This window comes from Armigeres subalbatus, chromosome 2 (assembly GCF_024139115.2).
Source record: "Armigeres subalbatus isolate Guangzhou_Male chromosome 2, GZ_Asu_2, whole genome shotgun sequence".
Taxonomy (NCBI): Eukaryota; Metazoa; Arthropoda; class Insecta; order Diptera; family Culicidae; genus Armigeres; species Armigeres subalbatus.
The window spans coordinates 58,933,089-58,951,117 of NC_085140.1; the positions used below are offsets into that span (position 1 = coordinate 58,933,089).

General features: G+C 40.7%; 1 protein-coding gene across 2 annotated transcripts in view; it reads right to left on the reverse strand.

The window, feature by feature from the left end:
- Positions 1–12,839: 12,839 nt before the first annotated feature.
- Positions 12,840–18,029, reverse strand: part of LOC134208694 (transcriptional coactivator yorkie) — a 123,363-nt gene continuing 118,173 nt past the window's right edge. For both annotated transcript variants that reach the window (XM_062684499.1, XM_062684497.1), the window contains one exon: positions 12,840–16,304. In XM_062684499.1, coding sequence (XP_062540483.1) covers positions 16,200–16,304 — 105 coding nt within the window. In that variant the 3' untranslated portion in view covers positions 12,840–16,199. The remainder of the gene's footprint in view (positions 16,305–18,029) is intronic.

Below are 18,029 nucleotides of genomic sequence, written 5' to 3' on the forward strand. Positions count from 1 at the left end.
ATTCCACTATCTTTAAACAAACCTATTGTGTGATACAGTGATCGTTCACTAATTGGGGCACGACCTCACCCCAACTAGCGAATGCCGTTCGCTAATAGGGGCGTTTTGACAAGCGTCAATGTTGTTTACTTTTTGCGTTGAACAAAGGAAAATTTTAACGGTCAGAAAATATCGATCTCGCTAAACACGGAAACAAAATGTCAACGCATTTTTGACATCACATTCTGACGTTTGACTGCTTTTTAATTGGGTTTCGCCCCAATTATCGAACCCCCAACTAAAAAGCGCCCCACTAGAAAAACCCCAATTAGCGAACGTTCACTGTATAGGGATGCCACTCTGGGCTGGAAAACTCACCGCCGAAAAGGCCTTTTTTCCCTTCCCCTCACCCAGGAACGCCAGTGGGCTTTCCTCCAGCTAGTGTCAAACAGTACAGTGACCAATTGATTTTTACCCACCGATAAGCCGCCATTACCGAGCGTGGAAAGCTGGATATTGTGCGATATATGGATGACACCTACCTGATTTTCCATCATCCACTAATACACTTTGATTTGTTCTTCCTTCTTACCTTATATTTCATTGGGGTACATCAATTAGGCTTTCTGCGAGCGTGTACGCACACGCACATTAAGCAGACCCCACACGACGGAAAAAGTTTGACAAACTCTTGATTATTGAAGAAAAAGATTGATAGTGTGAGTGCGAACCCAAAATATTGAAGTAAATATTGAGGTAAATCAGAAAAGTTTGATATTCCTTTCAATATTTCCCCTCATCTCCCCCCGCAGTTTGCCCACAGGAGTCGATGACGGTTGAGTGTGTGTGTGTTTTGTGCGTTATATTGCTATTTGATTCGTATTAGTTCAAGAGTTTTTCTTCAGCTTCGACCATGCCGGCTAATCAGTGAAAATATTGAAGAAAAGTTTGATGAAAAGTTTGACGAAAAAAGTATTGTCAATATATGCCTCGTGTGGGGTCTGCTTCACTCACACTTTTACTTAGTTTGTTTGCAACAACGAGCAGCTGTCACGGCAAAATCAAATGAGATTGTTTGCAACCACAAAATGTGCGTTCGTGTTGGTGAGAAATGTCAGCATAACTCTAATTGTCGGAGTTCAGTCTGATGAGTTTTGTTTTAGGGTGACCAGATGATCTTTACATAAAACTGGACTGAACAAAAATCGAATAGTTATTTTATATTTATGTCAAACTAATTGATGCGTTGTTTAGCGGAGAGGCCTGAATAAGAGAATAGAATAGAATAGGATAGAAAATATGACTTTGCCAACACTGCATTCAATCTTCTTCATCAAAGAACAACACATGAAAAGGAAGAAATGGTTTATGTAGATAAAATCTCACAATACATTATATAATGTGTCCACATCACATAACAATAGAATCCAATAAACAATGCAAGTTTATTTCGTAATCTATAAGTAACTTGCATATATTATTGCAAACTTATGTAAAATGCATTTAAATTTGTTTATTTAAAAATGGCATAAAATCGAATTTAGCCGTTTTCAGTATTTGAGCCAAATTTTGGCTGCTTGACAGGTCTCCTGCTCGATTGGCTGCTGTTTTTTGACGGTTCGATTGGCGGCACATACCTATCCGCGTTTCTCTTATTCAGGCCTCTAGTTTAGCGCATCTTTAGGCGAATCCAGCGCACTACTTCCGAAGTTGGGAAAGTTGCTGTAGTATTCGGAGTTAATGTTATTGCGCATAAGCCCCAAAATTTTATTCCCACCTTTGGGTTTCCGCGCCGAGCACTCAGCGCCAGACTCGGCGACAAGGAGATAGTGGTCAAGTTGGTACTCCTGATTTTTTGACAACTGATGTTGATTGGTTGTGTGAGTGCATCGGTGTCAACAAATAGAGCTTTTAGCTGGAAATGTAATTGTCAAATGCACATTTTGACAGCAATATAGATGTATGAGTGAATCAAATGTGCAAATGCCTTGGCAAATGCTCTATCGCGGAAGCAGTCACTGAAGACAAGTGTCAATGGTTTCAGTGACGAAACGAAAAGTTTCAATGCAAAAAGCAATAAACCTTTTGGAAATTATTCGTATTTTCCTTTATTACCTTATACTAATGACACACTGGTGGTACAAGTACCATGGTACAAGAATCTTGAAATGAGTATACCATACCAATTATTGTCTTTATTAAAGATAGTCTTGGAATAATTTTCTTGTTCTCTTGTACCATGGTACAAGTACCACAGGTGTGTCCTTAGTATTATCTGTTCCTATAAGAGTGTTATGATTCGGAAGCCCCAATTTACCGTAAAATCTTGTACTTGTATTGTCGAACATACACAACACACCATACACTACTACGAAAGTATGCGTTCAAGATTGAGTAACGGGGGTAAAAGAAAGTGAGAGACGTATCGCAAACTTGTTCATGCGATATATGATGAGGATGATTTTGTTTGAATATGTACACTCACAAAAAACTCCGCATTATATTCATGAGTTCAAGACAAAATTTTCAAAACGACTTATCTGCTTTTGTAAACAAAGATTCAAACGACGATTTGACGAATCTGATAGTTCGCCCACGCAAACCAACACCATCAACAGGTAGCGGAAACCTTCACCTACCTATTGATGGTGTTGGTTTGCGTGGGAGAGCTATCAGATTCGTCAAATCGTCATTTGAATCTTTGTTTACAAAAGCAGATAAGTCGTTTTGAAAATTTTGTCTTGAGTTTACACATGGATTTTTGCAATGGGGGTAGCGAAATGGATTCCATGTTTTCGACACATATATTCCACGAGGGGCAATCAACTGTATAAATCAGTTGAATTGTAAATACTTGCATCTAAAAATACATTAAAAAATACATTAAAAATACAAAAATTCAAATTAATACTTCAATTCGAAATAATACATCAATACGCCGAAAATCCGTCAATACATCTTAAAGTACAATTTTAATACCCGATTAATACGCCAGCTCACCAAAAATACGTCAATACCAATCAGTTTATTTTGACAGCGATGGAATTATTGTTTTGAAATTGAAAATCAAAATCCACATAATGAAACTGGAAGCAGTTCGACGAGCCCTGCCGGGGCGAAAAAGGAATGGTGAAAATATGTTCCTACATATCATTCAGAAAGTCTCCGTGCATTGATCTTTATCAAGTTATGGCAAAATAAGCGAAAATAAGCACCCGGCTTTGGCTGTGGAATAATTGATAATTTCGATTATTAGGGCTGCCTAGATTTCCAACGGAAATCGTTTCAGATAAGTTGCCGAATGATACGAACGTTGCCAAAACATTTTAGTTAGTTTCACTCATGTTGAGTATTAATCTCGATGTTACCGTAGCATTTTTTATTTTTCTATGGTAATATAAAAAGTTCTTGTGGGAATGGACTTGGCCAGGTTTTCACCCAAATAACCATGAAGCAATATATATGCTTTTGAATAAATAAAGCCCTTAAAGTTGACTTGAAGTTAAAAAGGCACTTTTATGACCGAAATAAAAGTTCATTACTTTGACATGTCGAGCATCAGTAATGCATTGCTGATCCATAGTATATCGTTGTCTGATAGCAGATAAATGAATATATCTTCACCGAGATCTTCACATAGATAAAAGCGATCTAATGTAATCTGCATGCTGATTTGTGATTGATTGTGCGATAATGTAATGCTTGGGATTACTTTGGCTATTTAGTATTCTATTATATAGCATTTCCTTAGCTATTAATTGAAAGGTTTTCTATGCCCACCATTGCATGAGTTATGTATCTTGTATGGCAAGCACCGTCGGTGTGCGGCAAGTACAATAATAGATACGGTATGCCCAGGGAGTCTGGAATGTTGCTCACCCGAAAACATCCTAGGCTGGACCGAAATCGCACTCGCCATCTCCGAATTAGTAATCCTACGTCTTTGTTCGCAAGGAGACCAAAAAATGATCTTCACGCCTTTGTTTTGAAAACAATTTGATAATTTGACAGATATAAACATGAAATGAAAAAATACCATCAATAATCCAGCTTTCCACGCACGGTAATCCAGCTTTCCACGCTCGGTAATGGCGGCTTGTCGGTGTGTAAAAATCAATCGATCACTGTACTGTTTGACACTAGCTGGAGGAAAGCTCACTGGCGTTCCAGGGTGAGGGGAAGGGAAAGAAGGCCTTTTCGCCAGTGAGTTTTCCTCCAGCTAGTGTCAAAAAGTACAGTGATCGATTGATTTTTACACACCGACAAGCCGCCATTACCGAGCGTGGAAAGCTGGATGGCGGCTTGTCGGTGTGTAAAAATCAATCGGTCACTGTACTTTTTGACACTAGCTGGAGGAAAACTCACTGGCGAAAAGGCCTTTTTTCCCTTCCCCTCACCCTGGAACGCCAGTGAGCTTTCCTCCAGCTAGTGTCAAACAGTACAGTGATCGATTGATTTTTACACACCGACAAGCCGCCATTACCGAGCGTGGAAAGCTGGATATGCGAAAAATACATATCATATAGTAAAAATACGCGGAAAATACAATTAATGGTGAATTTAATACACTATAATACAAAAATACTTCAATACGCCAAAAGATACGTAAATTCAAAATAATTCCTCAATACGCCTTTTCAATTCAGGCAGATGAATCGTAAATACGTAAGTTGACAGCCCCTCGATATTCCATGCGTCCACATGCATTACATGAGTTTTCCCACATACTATCCATGTGGGTCATAGTATCCATGTGTGAATTTGTATGCAATTCAGTATGTGCCGACCCATGATATGCATATTTCAAAATACATGGATTTTTGCCATAAAGTATGTGTCGATTTTCCTGAGTGACTGCGTCGAACCCGATGTGGGAGAGTTGGTGTGGGTGAGATCAGAGCAGGCGAGATTGAGTATCGCTTCAACGAGAGGTGTACCGTCAGTTTATTGACGATTTAAGAAACGGAATGTCGCACCGCCATTCAATGGCCGATTCGTCCAACCATTTCGGTTGGGATACGACAGTTGCCTGTATCTGGAGAAAAATCCAACTTCGGTGTAAAAAGCGGTATAAATTTATTCCGGAGAGACATAATATCGGTACCAACATTTCAAAAGGGCGAAACTGCTTTTGTAAACAAGAGCTTCTCACGTCGCTGGTGGGTTAATTTGAACCCACCCACGCAATCCAACGCCACTGGCGAAAGCAGCGAATCCTCTTCTTTCATTCAACAGCGCTGGATTGCGTGGATGAGCACACATTAACCTACCAGGGACGTGAGAAGCTTTTGTTTACAAAAGCAGTTTCGCCCTTTTGAAATTTTGGTGCCGACATATCGGTAGGCCGGGAAATGGTTCAAAATCGTATTGAAATATTGCGGATCTTTTGAAATTTTTCCATTTTGCGGATTCCGTAAAATTCTTCCGCAGCTGTCAAAGTTCTTCCGCAAGCCTGAAAATCTATAACACACTGAAACAAAAACCTGAAATTTGGTCATCGTAGTATGCCATGCAAAAGGACAGAGAATAAGTATAAAGTGACAGCTACGGTAGTTCACAAGTTGAACCGGACAAAGGAAAGCTTTCTCTGGAATAGCAATATTGCTTTTTGCATTGAAAATTTTTGCTTCGTCACTGAAATCATTGACACTTGTCTTCAGCGTTTACTTCCGCGAAAAAGCATTTGCAAAATTATTCACAGAAAACCAAATCGACCACGTTCTAATCGACGGTAAATTCTTCGGCGACATCACGAACGTCCGCACTTACCGCAGTGCGAATATTCAATCCGACCACTACCTCGTTGCAGTATGCCTGCGCTCAAAACTCTCGACGGTGTACAACACGCGTCGAAGTCGGACGCTTAACATTGGGCGGCTACAAGACGGTGGACTAGCCCAAGGATACGCGCAGCAGCTGGAAGTGTCACTCCCAACGGAAGAGCAGCTAGGAGCAGCGTCTCTTAAAGATGGCTGGAGAGATACCCAACAAACATTGGAGACTTGTGAAGCGCCTGTACAGCCAAAAATGGCCTTTTTAAGCTAAAAATCTAGTTTCTTCAGCTTAAATTGTTTGTTGGGTATTCGATCCGCCATTGGTACCACCGCAACCGCTGCACTTGGCACGGTGCCTCCGGATCAGAGAAACGACTGGTATGACGGCGAATGTGAGCAGTTAGTGGAAAAGAAGAATGTAGGGTAACTGTCCTATTTTGGACCCCTAGAGGAAGTCCATCCCAATATATGCTTATATCTATTGAAATACAGGTTCTATATGGGCGGAAATGACACCATTTCAAAAATGAAAGTCTTATTTATGAAATAGAAATTCGAAATGAGCTTCAGTTATTGATAAATCAGTGAAATTTGCCATTTTCTGAAATGAAAATATTCTTCGTTTTGGACAGTGCAACATATTTTTGTTGGTAGGAGCGATGTTTCATCGGCTGCCACTGTACTGATTCATATGCTCACTTTCGTGAGTGCAAGATACAACCAAATGTAATGTATGTGTAAATTTAACTATTAGACAGAAGCTGTACGACCGTGATCAGTTTAAATTTAATTTTATTGGCATATCGGTCTCGATGCTGCTCGTATAGAGGAAGCGCTGCTCCCTTCCTCTATACGAGCAGCATCGAGACCGATATGCCAATAAAATTAAATGTAAATTTAACTTTTAATAAAAGCGACAGTCTTTGCTCGATACAACACGTATACGGACGTGTCCCGGTGTAAATCCGAAGTTTCCCTAAGTCCTCCTGGTTCTATTTCTGTCCGCCTGTCGGAAGAATCCAACAGGTTCTGGGCCCAGGAACGATTCCCGTTCTCCAAGTTAGTGGGATGTTATCGCCGTCGACGTTATCGCAGTGGGATCATGGATCGGCCGCATAAGCCGCGTGGCGCAGTGGGATCATGGATCAGCCACGTAAGTCTTGGGTAGCGCCGGACGGAATTCATCAGGAGGTTGGAACGTTCGGTAGGATGCTGGCTGGTCAGCAGGAGTCCAGGAGGAGGGGCCAAAGATTCAGAAGCTGATCAACGGAGGATGCTGTACAAACGTCGGATAGAGGCCATTTGTACGGGCAACGGATTGGGAAGAATTGTTCGACGAGGAGGAGCTCTGGACTAAAGGCTCGGCGTTAGGAGGAGCCAGGACAGTATCGACGCGTGCACACTAAGGAGGAGTGTTGGAATATCAGGTAGTGTGCGACGCTTCGCTGTAGATCGAAGATGTATAAGAAGTGGGCGCCGGTTAGTTTTAGTTGCTCTTTGGTATAGATTAAGAAATATTGTTATGGATGTATTGTATATACCTATTGTTGAATAAAGAGAACTGCAGCTGCTGCCAGAATTATCAGTCAGTAGCCTGCCGTGGTGTAGAGAGGGAACTGTAGTTTGTTATTCTTTGTGAGGGGGTTCCCTTCTCCGGCCAACAATTTTGGACCCTCAAATGTACACCCCTAATTTAGTCTCTTCAAAGTCGAATTTCTAATTTATCCTGGTAAATTGAGTCGAAGCCAAGTCTTATCTTTCGATTGGCATGTATCAATGAGAAGATTCCTGCGTTTTAAATTCACAATTTCGACAAAAACTTATTGTGTACGTTCTGAGATTTTCAGTGGTGTATACTTTTAAGCGTAACGCATTGTAACGCTCGCCTTCTTGAACAAACTCATTTCCTCGAAATTTCATCCAAATATCGCTTTTTCGCACGGGAAACCAGTGAAATAGATGCTGAGCAATGTTAATTTCCTGAAGCCAATGGGGGAATCAGCAGCGGCATTGTTTTTAGTTCAGAAATCAGAAAAATGTCACCAGGAGGAACCAAAAGGTGTAGAGGTCCAAATCTAGTTGGTTACCCTAGCCTCGACCCTAGCATGAGCGAGATTGCTGCAAAACCGCACGAGGGCGAGCGAGGCACGATATAAACGGGCGTCAGCAGGAAGATCGAGACCGTGAAGAGTCGGAGTAACTGTACCGCGCTAATAACGCACGAAAGTTCTATGAGAAGATGAACCGTTTACGTAAGGGCCACGTGCCACAGCCTGATATGTGTAAGGACATAAACGGGAACCTTCTTACGAACGAGCCTGAGGTGATCCAAAGGTGGCGTCAGCACTACGAAGAACACCTGAATGGCGATGTGGCAGACGAAGATGGTGGTATGGTGATGGACCTGGGAGAACGCGCGCAGGACATAATTTTACCGGCTCCGGATCTCTAGGAAATCCTGGAGGAGATTGGCTGGCTAAAGAACAACAAAGCCCCTGGGGTTGACCAACTACCAGGAAAGCTATTTGAAGACGGTGGTGAGGCAGTGGCTAGACCGCTGCACTGGGTCATTACCAAGATTTGGGAGGAGGAAGTTTTGCCGCAGGAATGTATGGAAGGTGTCGTGTGTCAGAAAGGGCGATAAGCTGGATTGTAGCACAGAGAACAGACATTTCTTACAAAACATGTGTAAACAAACACACCGAACCGTAACGCCAACGACGTCGACATTGCAACTCACAATCTCATCTTGACAACACGATGGCACTGTTATACTTTTGCATGCATAGCGACACTAGCGCACAATGGCATTTTTTGATGACGCTAGCGCTGATTATGCACGGGATAATGTCGACATTCCAAAGTTATTTCAAAATGAACAGTAAAAAGTTATCACAACATAGCGAGTGCAGCTTCAACGTTGTAACGGCCATTCGGTCCGTTACAGTTTTGTAAATATTTTGTATAAGCTAATAATTGAAATATAGAAAGTAGTTTAGTTAATAGTTTTTGTAAATAGTTTCACAAATTTATCAAATATTAGCAGTCCAATACACCGCGTTTCAAAAGCTCTTTTCACGTTGAATTACTCTCGCGCTCACAGAACGCTAAGAATGTTCTAGACCAACGTGCAGACCACGTGGCGAGCGCGTGTGACTACGTCACCGATTCGGGTGGCGACCATCCACCTGGGGAAAATCCCAACAATACCCTTTGATAATTTTCGGGAAAGATCGGCAGGCAAAATGGGCTGCAATCCGAATGGATCAATTGCTTCCTGCACTTCGATCGTTCTTCTTCTTCTTCTTCTTCTTCATTGGCATTACATCCCCCACTGGGACATTGCCGCCTCGCAGCTTAGTGTTCATTAAGCACTTCCACAGTTATTAACTGCGAGGTTTCTAAGCCAAGTTACCATTTTTGCATTCGTATATCATGAGGCTAACACGATGATACTTTTTATGCCCAGGGAAGTCGAGACAATTTCCAATCCGAAAATTGCCTAGACCGGCACCGGGAATCGAACCCAGCCACCCTCAGCATGGTCTTGCTTTGTAGCCGCGCATCTTACCGCACGGCTTACCAGGGCACTTCGATCGTTAGGAGGGGGAAATGCGATCTAGGGACTTCGTGAGGTCAAAACCGAAGGCCAAGAATTAAGCCAATTTTGCATTTGATCTGAGGATTCTTGACTATGACTCGAGCACTTTGATCTGGATTGTGGAAGAGGCAGGAGTAGTCCATTTTAGTTCGCGTCGTGAGGTGATTTTCCAGCTAAACAAATTATTGTGCAATCATACAAGCGTGCTAGCAGTAGGAAGTGTGCGAGTGTGGAACCAATATCAGATTTGTGGCAAGTGTGCGAAAGCCCGTTACCTCACCAGTATCAGCCAGCGACAACTCCTGACCCCACTCTGCAGCGTCAAAGTTTCCCGGCGGTCCACTTTGCCGGAAGGGGCCGCGACCGTCAATTTCGCTCCCAGGCAGGGCGAAGGCAAGGTAAGTCAGCAACAGCAACCGTTTTCCCGCTGTCGGTGACGACCGAGAGCGCAGCAGCAAAGTAAAGTCCACATCTCGTTGGCGAGGCGCCGTCGGCGCATGAAGTAATTCCGTAGCGTAGTAGAAGGAAGAGCGCGCACCGCGACCGCGGTGTAAGGTACTGGCATCGCTTCAGATGAGCCGTGGGTAAGCGTCACCCTCTCCGTCAAGCAAGCACATGGCAAGCGTCGCCATCTCCGTTTAGCAAGCACATGGCCAGCGTCGCCCGTCCGTAGAGGTAGAGCACGTACGTAGGCGTCGTCCGCACATCAGGCCGCCTGCGGTGCCGCATCATCTCGTCGCTCGGCGAACAGCATCGTCCGACAAGCCAACGATAGCAGCGTCCCCGTCGTGGAGCTACAACGGCAACAATAATACAGATGGTCCGTGAGTAGAAATGCAAATTAAATCGCCCAAGCAAGCTTGGTGAAGAATATCTTTTTTGGATTTGCCGGCTCCCAGTTTCTATTGGTGATGCACGGCCCGTGAGAGGCTACTCTTTCGATATTAGCCGATCACAGAATGTGAATGCCCACACCGCACAAAGCACGTGATAGGAGAGATGGTTGAAAGTCAGTAGGTAGAACAGAAGCAAATAGAATTAGAGGAGAAGAGAGTTTTTTTGAATTAATGATTGTAGGCCTACGAAATAAATCGATGTCAATGAATTGAAATTTGAAAGCATTGTGTTATTGTCGAGTTCTAATAAATGCAATAGGGTACCACAGACAAACCGACTTGATTGGTAAAAGGAAACGAGAAAAGGTAATGTAGAGGAGGTTTTCATGTCACTCGGTATCGTTTTTCAGTAGTTTTTTCTTTGGGTTTTTTTTTCTGGGGAGGTTGGCCCTGAATCCAACCAACGGACACTCTCTATTTTTTCAGATCTGATCGGGGTGAGCTGTTTATAGCCAACCGATGATGATAACGACTGTAAGCGGATATTCTGCCTTCAACTAGATTGTTTTTGCTCTTCTTAATGATCGAGCGTGTTTTGAAGGGGGAGTAATTTTCTTTGGAATCCCTATAGCCTGTCGATCTTCGCGCTTTCCTTCCATTATTGGAAAATAATAACCCTTTCCCCTGAAAGGTCTTAGGCCGGGCAACCCTAGAACAGGTGGATGGTCTCCATTAGGAGTGGCGCTTAAACCATCCGCTAATCCTTTCGGAAGGCGCGGACGGATCGTACGGTTATAACGTCTGTTCTCTATGATTGAAGCAACTACCGCGCAATCACATTGCTGAACGCCGCCTACAAGGTACTCCCCAAACACGAACACGGATTTCCGGATAAACTGACATGGTGGATCAAAGCGACGATGGATCGGGCGATGTGCGTAGTTCGAGTTTCAGGGGTATTCTCGAGTCACTTCGAAACGCCCAGAGGGTTACGGCAAGGTGATGGTTTTTCGTGTCTGCTATTCAACATCGCTTTGGAAGGGGTAATACGAAGAGCAGGGATTAACACGAGTGGTTCGCCGACTACATAGATATTATGGCACGTAACTTTGAGAAGATGGAGGAAGCCTACATCAGACTGAAGAGGGAAGCTAAGCGGATCGGACTAGTCATCAACACGTCGAAGACAAAGTACATGATAGGAAGAGGATCAGGAGAAGACAATGTGAGCCACCCACTGCGAGTTTGCATCGGTGGTGACGAAATCGAGGTGGTAGAATAATTTGTGTACTTGGGTTCACTGGTGACTGCCGAAAATGATACCAGCAGAGAAATTCGGAGACGCATAGTGGCTGGAAATCGTACGTACTTTGGACTCCGCAAGACGCTCCGATCGAATAGAGTTCGCCGCCGTACCAAACTGACAATTTACAAAACGCTCATTAGACCGGTAGTCCTCTACGGACACGAGACCTGGACGATGCTCGTGGAGGACCAACGCGCACTTGGAGTTTTCGAAAGGAAAGTGCTGCGTACCATCTATGGTGGGGTGCATATGACGGACGGTACGTGGAGAAGGCGAAGGAACCACGAGTTGCATGAGCTGCTGGGAGAACCATCCATCGTTCACACCGTGAAAAGCAGACGACTGCGGTGGGCCGGGCAGGTATCCAGAATGTCGGACAGTAACCCGGTGAAAATGGTTCTCGACAACGAGATGGAAGATGACTTGCGGACCCTCCGTAGACTGCGTGGTTGGCGACGTGTAGCCATGGACCGAGCCGAATGTAGAAGACTCTTATATACCGCACAGGCCGCTTCGGACTTAGTCTGAATAAATAATAATAATAATAATATGCAACATTTTTAGCTAAAATGAGATTTTATATATTCCATATCTTCATCCAAAAATACGTATTCTGGCAAAAAATACGAAAAAAAGGAATCCATGAAGTTTTTATTTCGTTTGTTTGAGAAACTACATATGTGCACGTACTTTGAAGTGCAATTATGGAGTACTGCTTGCAGTTTTCGCACTGGAAATGCCCCAGGGTGTTTAGTTGATCTGTATCGAAGAAAACGAAAGATTCGGTGCCAATTCGGTGTTGTTTTCTCGAAACTGTGTAATATGGATATGGATATATGCAGTTTTTCAAACAAATGATTCAATTATAATTGCGTTATGGAAACATCGGAACATCGTGCCACTCAGGTGCACCAATTGCAGTCAGACAACGTGGACGACCCAAACTGCTAGATCAGCAGTTTGTACATTATAAATAACCCGCGAACGCGTGGCGCGTTCTCTTTCCTTTGGCAGCTTTGGACAATCACCGGTGGTGCTGTATTGTGTTAGTATTATTAATAAAAGTGTTTTAGAGTTACTAAGTCTTTTTAAAAAGTGAATCCGTATCACGATTCCCATAAGTTTGAGTGTTAAGAGAGCTAACATACCTCTAGAGATTAGATATCTACCTGTTATTATTCTCCACTTTGTGGAAGGCAAAGATGTTTGAGAGATAGAGTACCCTCAGGGTTATTTTCTATGCTATGCGATGCCCTAACGGTGTCTGTTTACAGATTTCCGTTAATCCTTACTAAAAAACACGTTGTGGTTATATCTCAATTCAAATAAAACATCATCGTTGCTTGTTTTTCGATTTTTTTATTTTCGTTTTTTTCTTGATACATGTTTATATATTGTAACAAAATTATTCCACTTTTCAAAAATCACAGTTTCGCGGATTCACTCTGATAGCTTTTTTCACTCCTGGCGTCTTATTACTATGTACATTGCACAGATCTTAGCGATACGCGATCGGCTGCGTTTTTTTCATTGCTTTGCGAAAAAAGAAATAATTTTAGGTTAGAATATAGAACTGTTTTACGATCAATCGTACAGCTTGTGCAACAATAAATTGCAATAACGAACGAGCGCAATAAACAGATCCAGAGGCGATCCTCTCGTAACAGTATCAGAATTTTTAAGCTTTTGTATAGTTTCCGTAAAAAATAGTTCCTTTTTATGTACTCCTCTCGCTGCTATATCCTTGTTATTTCTGTTCTGGCTCAGTTCGAATTATCGAACGCGGTTGAACAGAAACTTATCAATTAGTTTCTTCTAGAAAAAGAAACCAGATTGCTTGCGTTTAATCTCAATATATTTCTTGAATTCAGTTTTTTTTTCAATGAGGTTTGAATGAAAAAAAGATCATTTTGATATATAACTAGGGGCGATACCCCGAATGTAATACACATTTGGGGACCATCGCTGACAACCTACGCTGTCCACACTACGTTCTCTACGGGCACCGGTAGAGAAATAGGTGACGACTTTACTGAGAATGTTGTTCTTATAAAAAAATCGACAAATAATAAAGAGAAATGGATGTATTTTTGAAAAAGTTGGCACCTAAATACCACATCAACGCTGATCATATTTTTGGCGGCAAAAATATTGCTTGATGATGACGATGCATGGTTTTCCGACTTTCCTTTCAATATTGTCATTTGAATTTGCTAGACCTAACAACTTATCACGATTTCAGCTCAATTTTTAAATTTGAGTTTTTCAACTTATCGCTCATAAATGGGAGAATTGGTGTTTACTTAGTGGGATTTTTGCGTTTTGTTACTCATGCATTTTTTTTTCTTTTGGACGGCTTCTACATGGTTTCCACAAATTTGTTCCGCTATCTATTCGTTCATTTATTTTTTGTTGACCATAGCATAGTTTCACTCTTTGACCTCGTCGGATGCCATCATTGATCGCAGTGTGCGGTGTACACGCTTAAAGAGGGTTGGTTCATTTTGTTTTTTCAAACATACACACATATTAGAAATGCAATTAGTTTTGGACGGGCGCACATGCACGCCGTGCAGCACTGGGACAAATGACAGCGAATTGTTTTGCGTATTTTAGTTAAAATTTTCATAGATGATCGTCGGTAATTCTTCAGAAATACTTAAGTAGGAAATTATTGAAGTGATGGAAATATTCAGGATTACATTTTAGTGTTGCCATATTCTTGAATGTTTACCGATGCTCTTAAATTTGGATGATTTATTTCTGTCTTTCATCAAAAGCTATTTCGAATGGAACATTGACCGCGTGGTTTCGATTTATTCTTTAACATGAATTCAAGCAAATATATTTCGATTCGTCGGATTTTGTGGCGGATGATGTTAGATAATTAGTTTTACAGTGTTGAAAAATTTGTGCTGCAATTTGCTAGGAGCTTTTAAATATAGCTTATTATAACTAGTTATCAATAAGAAAATATATGAAATTTTGCATTTCCGCAAAGTAGGTCTAAAATTTGCTGAAATATTTATGTAATCTTTGCTTGTCTCTAGACGTATAACTGAAAGATGTCTACGATTTGATAATGGAAGATGCTAGAAATGATCTAAAATTACAAATAGAATAGTAATGTACTGCTTACGAACATTACTGCTGTAAATTTACGCTAATGCTGATTGATTTAAGTAGATTGAAAATTTTCTTACATTTTAAAACCATTGTTTGTGTTTTCATTATCAATGCATAATCATAATAAAGTATATTTATATAGTTCTCTAGACGTCAGCTGACCAGATTTCATGTACTCTGGAAACTCAATTCCTGGGCATGCAGCAAATGACTTCCGTCTTTATTTTCATAGTTTAGTCGAACAACCGAGCCTTCAAACTCCAACTGAATCGACTGTATTTGCTCTTTCGATTGCGTTGTGTTTCCATTCAGCTTCTGATTTCTACCGGTACTAATAGGTTTGATAGTAGTAAATGTTTTTTTTGCATTAACTTAACTAAGGTAGTTACTAATACAAATTGGCTTCGCAATAGAGTATGAGATTTTGCCATGTGACAAGCTGCCTGATTCAAAAGGATGAAAATTATGCTATGCTCAAAACAAAACAAAAAATGAATGACACGATGCTTTAAATTGCTAGTTTTGCTACGAAAAAATCTCCTTCCCAACATTGTTCTTACCGTAAATAATAACTGTTGTATAAATGGTTAAATCCCAAAAAAGGCACATTTTGTGTTGCCATAAGTAGCACTTGTTTTCTTTTTAATGCTTTTCTAACGATGTTTTTAAAATTTCTCTTTCAATACAACATTTCCAAACAAAACATATCAAAACTACTTATTATTGCATATCTCCACGCTGTGTTCTGCAACTGAATTCACTGGACTGAGACCGTTAGGGATGACTATAATAGAAACTTCAGCAGCGTCCCCGTTGATCTAAATCCATACATTTGTAACGTAATGATTATTTGTTTCAGAACTCGCATTCTCTCCCTTTCTCGCGTTCACAGACGATTGCTTCGGACAAACTTTCCTCTGACAAGTGCTCACACGCATGTTGGTGGGTGTGTGGGTTCCGATTCGACCCAATCTGATATGTGTTTGTGAGTTCGCGCGAATTACATCCTATAATAAAATCACGTCTCTTGTTTCTCTCAACTCCCACCCATGCACTCGAGGCGCTGTCAGTCGGGAAATTCACTTTCCGATAAGGCACTGAGTGATCATTGCATCATTGCAATAATGCGGGGAAACGGGATCGCACCGATTCCTGAATCGTAAAACGATTTTTAGCTTTGATTTTTACACACTTACACAAATACTAACACGCGTTCACACTAATACATACTCATTCCATGCTCGAATACAAAACTTGATTATCCAGAACGTACCTATGTAGCTGTTCTGATTCTATATACTCAAACTAAGAACCCTAAAACTAGAATTTAGCTTCACACAATTTCTTTGATTGTGAATCAATATTTTCCGCAATAGTTCTGCATATTGTTCTTTTTTTCTGTGTTTGTGAATTCTTATAGAATTTTTCAGAATGTGTAAATTTGCGTCAATTTGCTGTTCTTTCTTCTCTTGTTAAGTATATACTGTGTTGAGTGTTGGTGTCGATAAATTTAAATCTGCCATCGGCTTGCTGAACTCTACAAATCGGCTACTAACTCTGTTTTGTTCTCTCTGTTGTTAAATGATGTCGTACAACGTGTTGTCCGGTTTAGTACTCGAAGGATCTATCAGGTTCAGATTACTGACGGCATCGATCTTCTCCAATAGCAGGGGGTCGTCCAGCTAGAAAAAGGAAAAAAAAGAAACATTATTTCATTTTCATATAAATGATTGTAAATATTTATTTTGGTAATATTTTTTAAAATTTTTCCCAAACTTTTTTGATATTCGACCCACTTAGCAGAATCCCATGTTGCTTGGACCCACCAGATATCAAATGCCTTGATTTTTAGAATTTTGATAAAAATGAGTTCACGTCAGATGAAAAAATCATAATAAACTGATTCATAACTCACCATTTGTATTTACTGAAATCTCATCAATTTTTTATTCTATATGAATTGGATTTGGATGGGATTTGGAATGCAGTTGGATAGGATTTGGATAGAATTTGGATTGGATTTGGATTGGATTTGAATTTGGACTTGGATTGGATTTGGATTAGATTTGAATTGGATTTGGATTGGATTTTGATTGGATTTGGATTTTGATTTGGATTGGATTTTGATTGGATTTGGATTGAATTTGGATTTTGATTTGGATTGGATTTGGATTTGAATTGGATTGGATTTGGATTGGATTTGGATTGGATTCAGATTGGATTTGGATTTGTATTGGATTTGGAATGGATTTGGATTAAATTTGGATTGGATTTGGATTGGGATTGGATTTTGATTGGATTTGGATGGGATTTGAATTGGCTTTGGGTTGGATTTGGATTGGATTTGGATTGTATTTGGATTGGATTTGGATTGGATTTGGATTGGATTTGGATTGGATTTGGATTGGATTTGGCATGGATTTGGATTGGATTGGATTGGATTTGGATTGGATTTGGATTGGATTTGGATTGGATTTGGATTTGATTTGGATTGGATTTGAATTTGGATTTGGATTTGGATGGATTTGGATTGGATTTGGATAGGATTTGGAATGGATTTGGATTGGATTTGGATTGGATTGGATTGGATTGGATTGGATTTGGACTGAATTTTGAGTGGATTTGGATTGGATTTGGATTGGATTTGGATTGGATTGGATTTGGATTGGATTGGATTTGGATTGGATTGGATTTGGATTGGATTGGATTTGGATTGGATTGGATTTGGATTGGATTTGGATTGGATTTGGATTGGATTTGGATTGGATTTGGATTGGATTTGGATTGGATTTGAATTTGGAATGGATTTAGATTTGGATTGGATTTGGATTTGGATTGGATTTTGATTGGATTTGGATTTGAATTGGATTTGTATTGTATTGGATTTGGATTGGATTTGGCATGGATTTGGATTGGATTTGGATTGGATTTGGCATGGATTTGGATTGGATTGGATTGGATTTGGATTGGATTTGGATTGGATTTGGATTGGATTTGGAATGGATTTGGATTGGATTTGTTTGGTTTGGTTTGGATGGATTTGGATTGGATTTGGATAGGATTTGGAATGGATTTGGATTGGATTTGGATTGGATTGGATTGGATTTGAATTGGATTTGGATTTGATTTGGATTGGATTGGATTGGATTTGGACTGAATTTGGATTGGATTTGGATTGGATTTGGATTGGATTTGGATTGGATATGGATTGGATTGGATTGGATTTGGATTGGATTTGGATTTGATTTGGATTGGATTTGAATTTGGATTTGGATGGATTTGGATTGGATTTGGATTGGATTTGGATAGGATTTGAAATGGATTTGGATAGGATTTGGATTTGAATTTGGAATGGATTCAGATTTGGATTGGATTTGGATTGGATTTGGACTGAATTTGAATTGGAT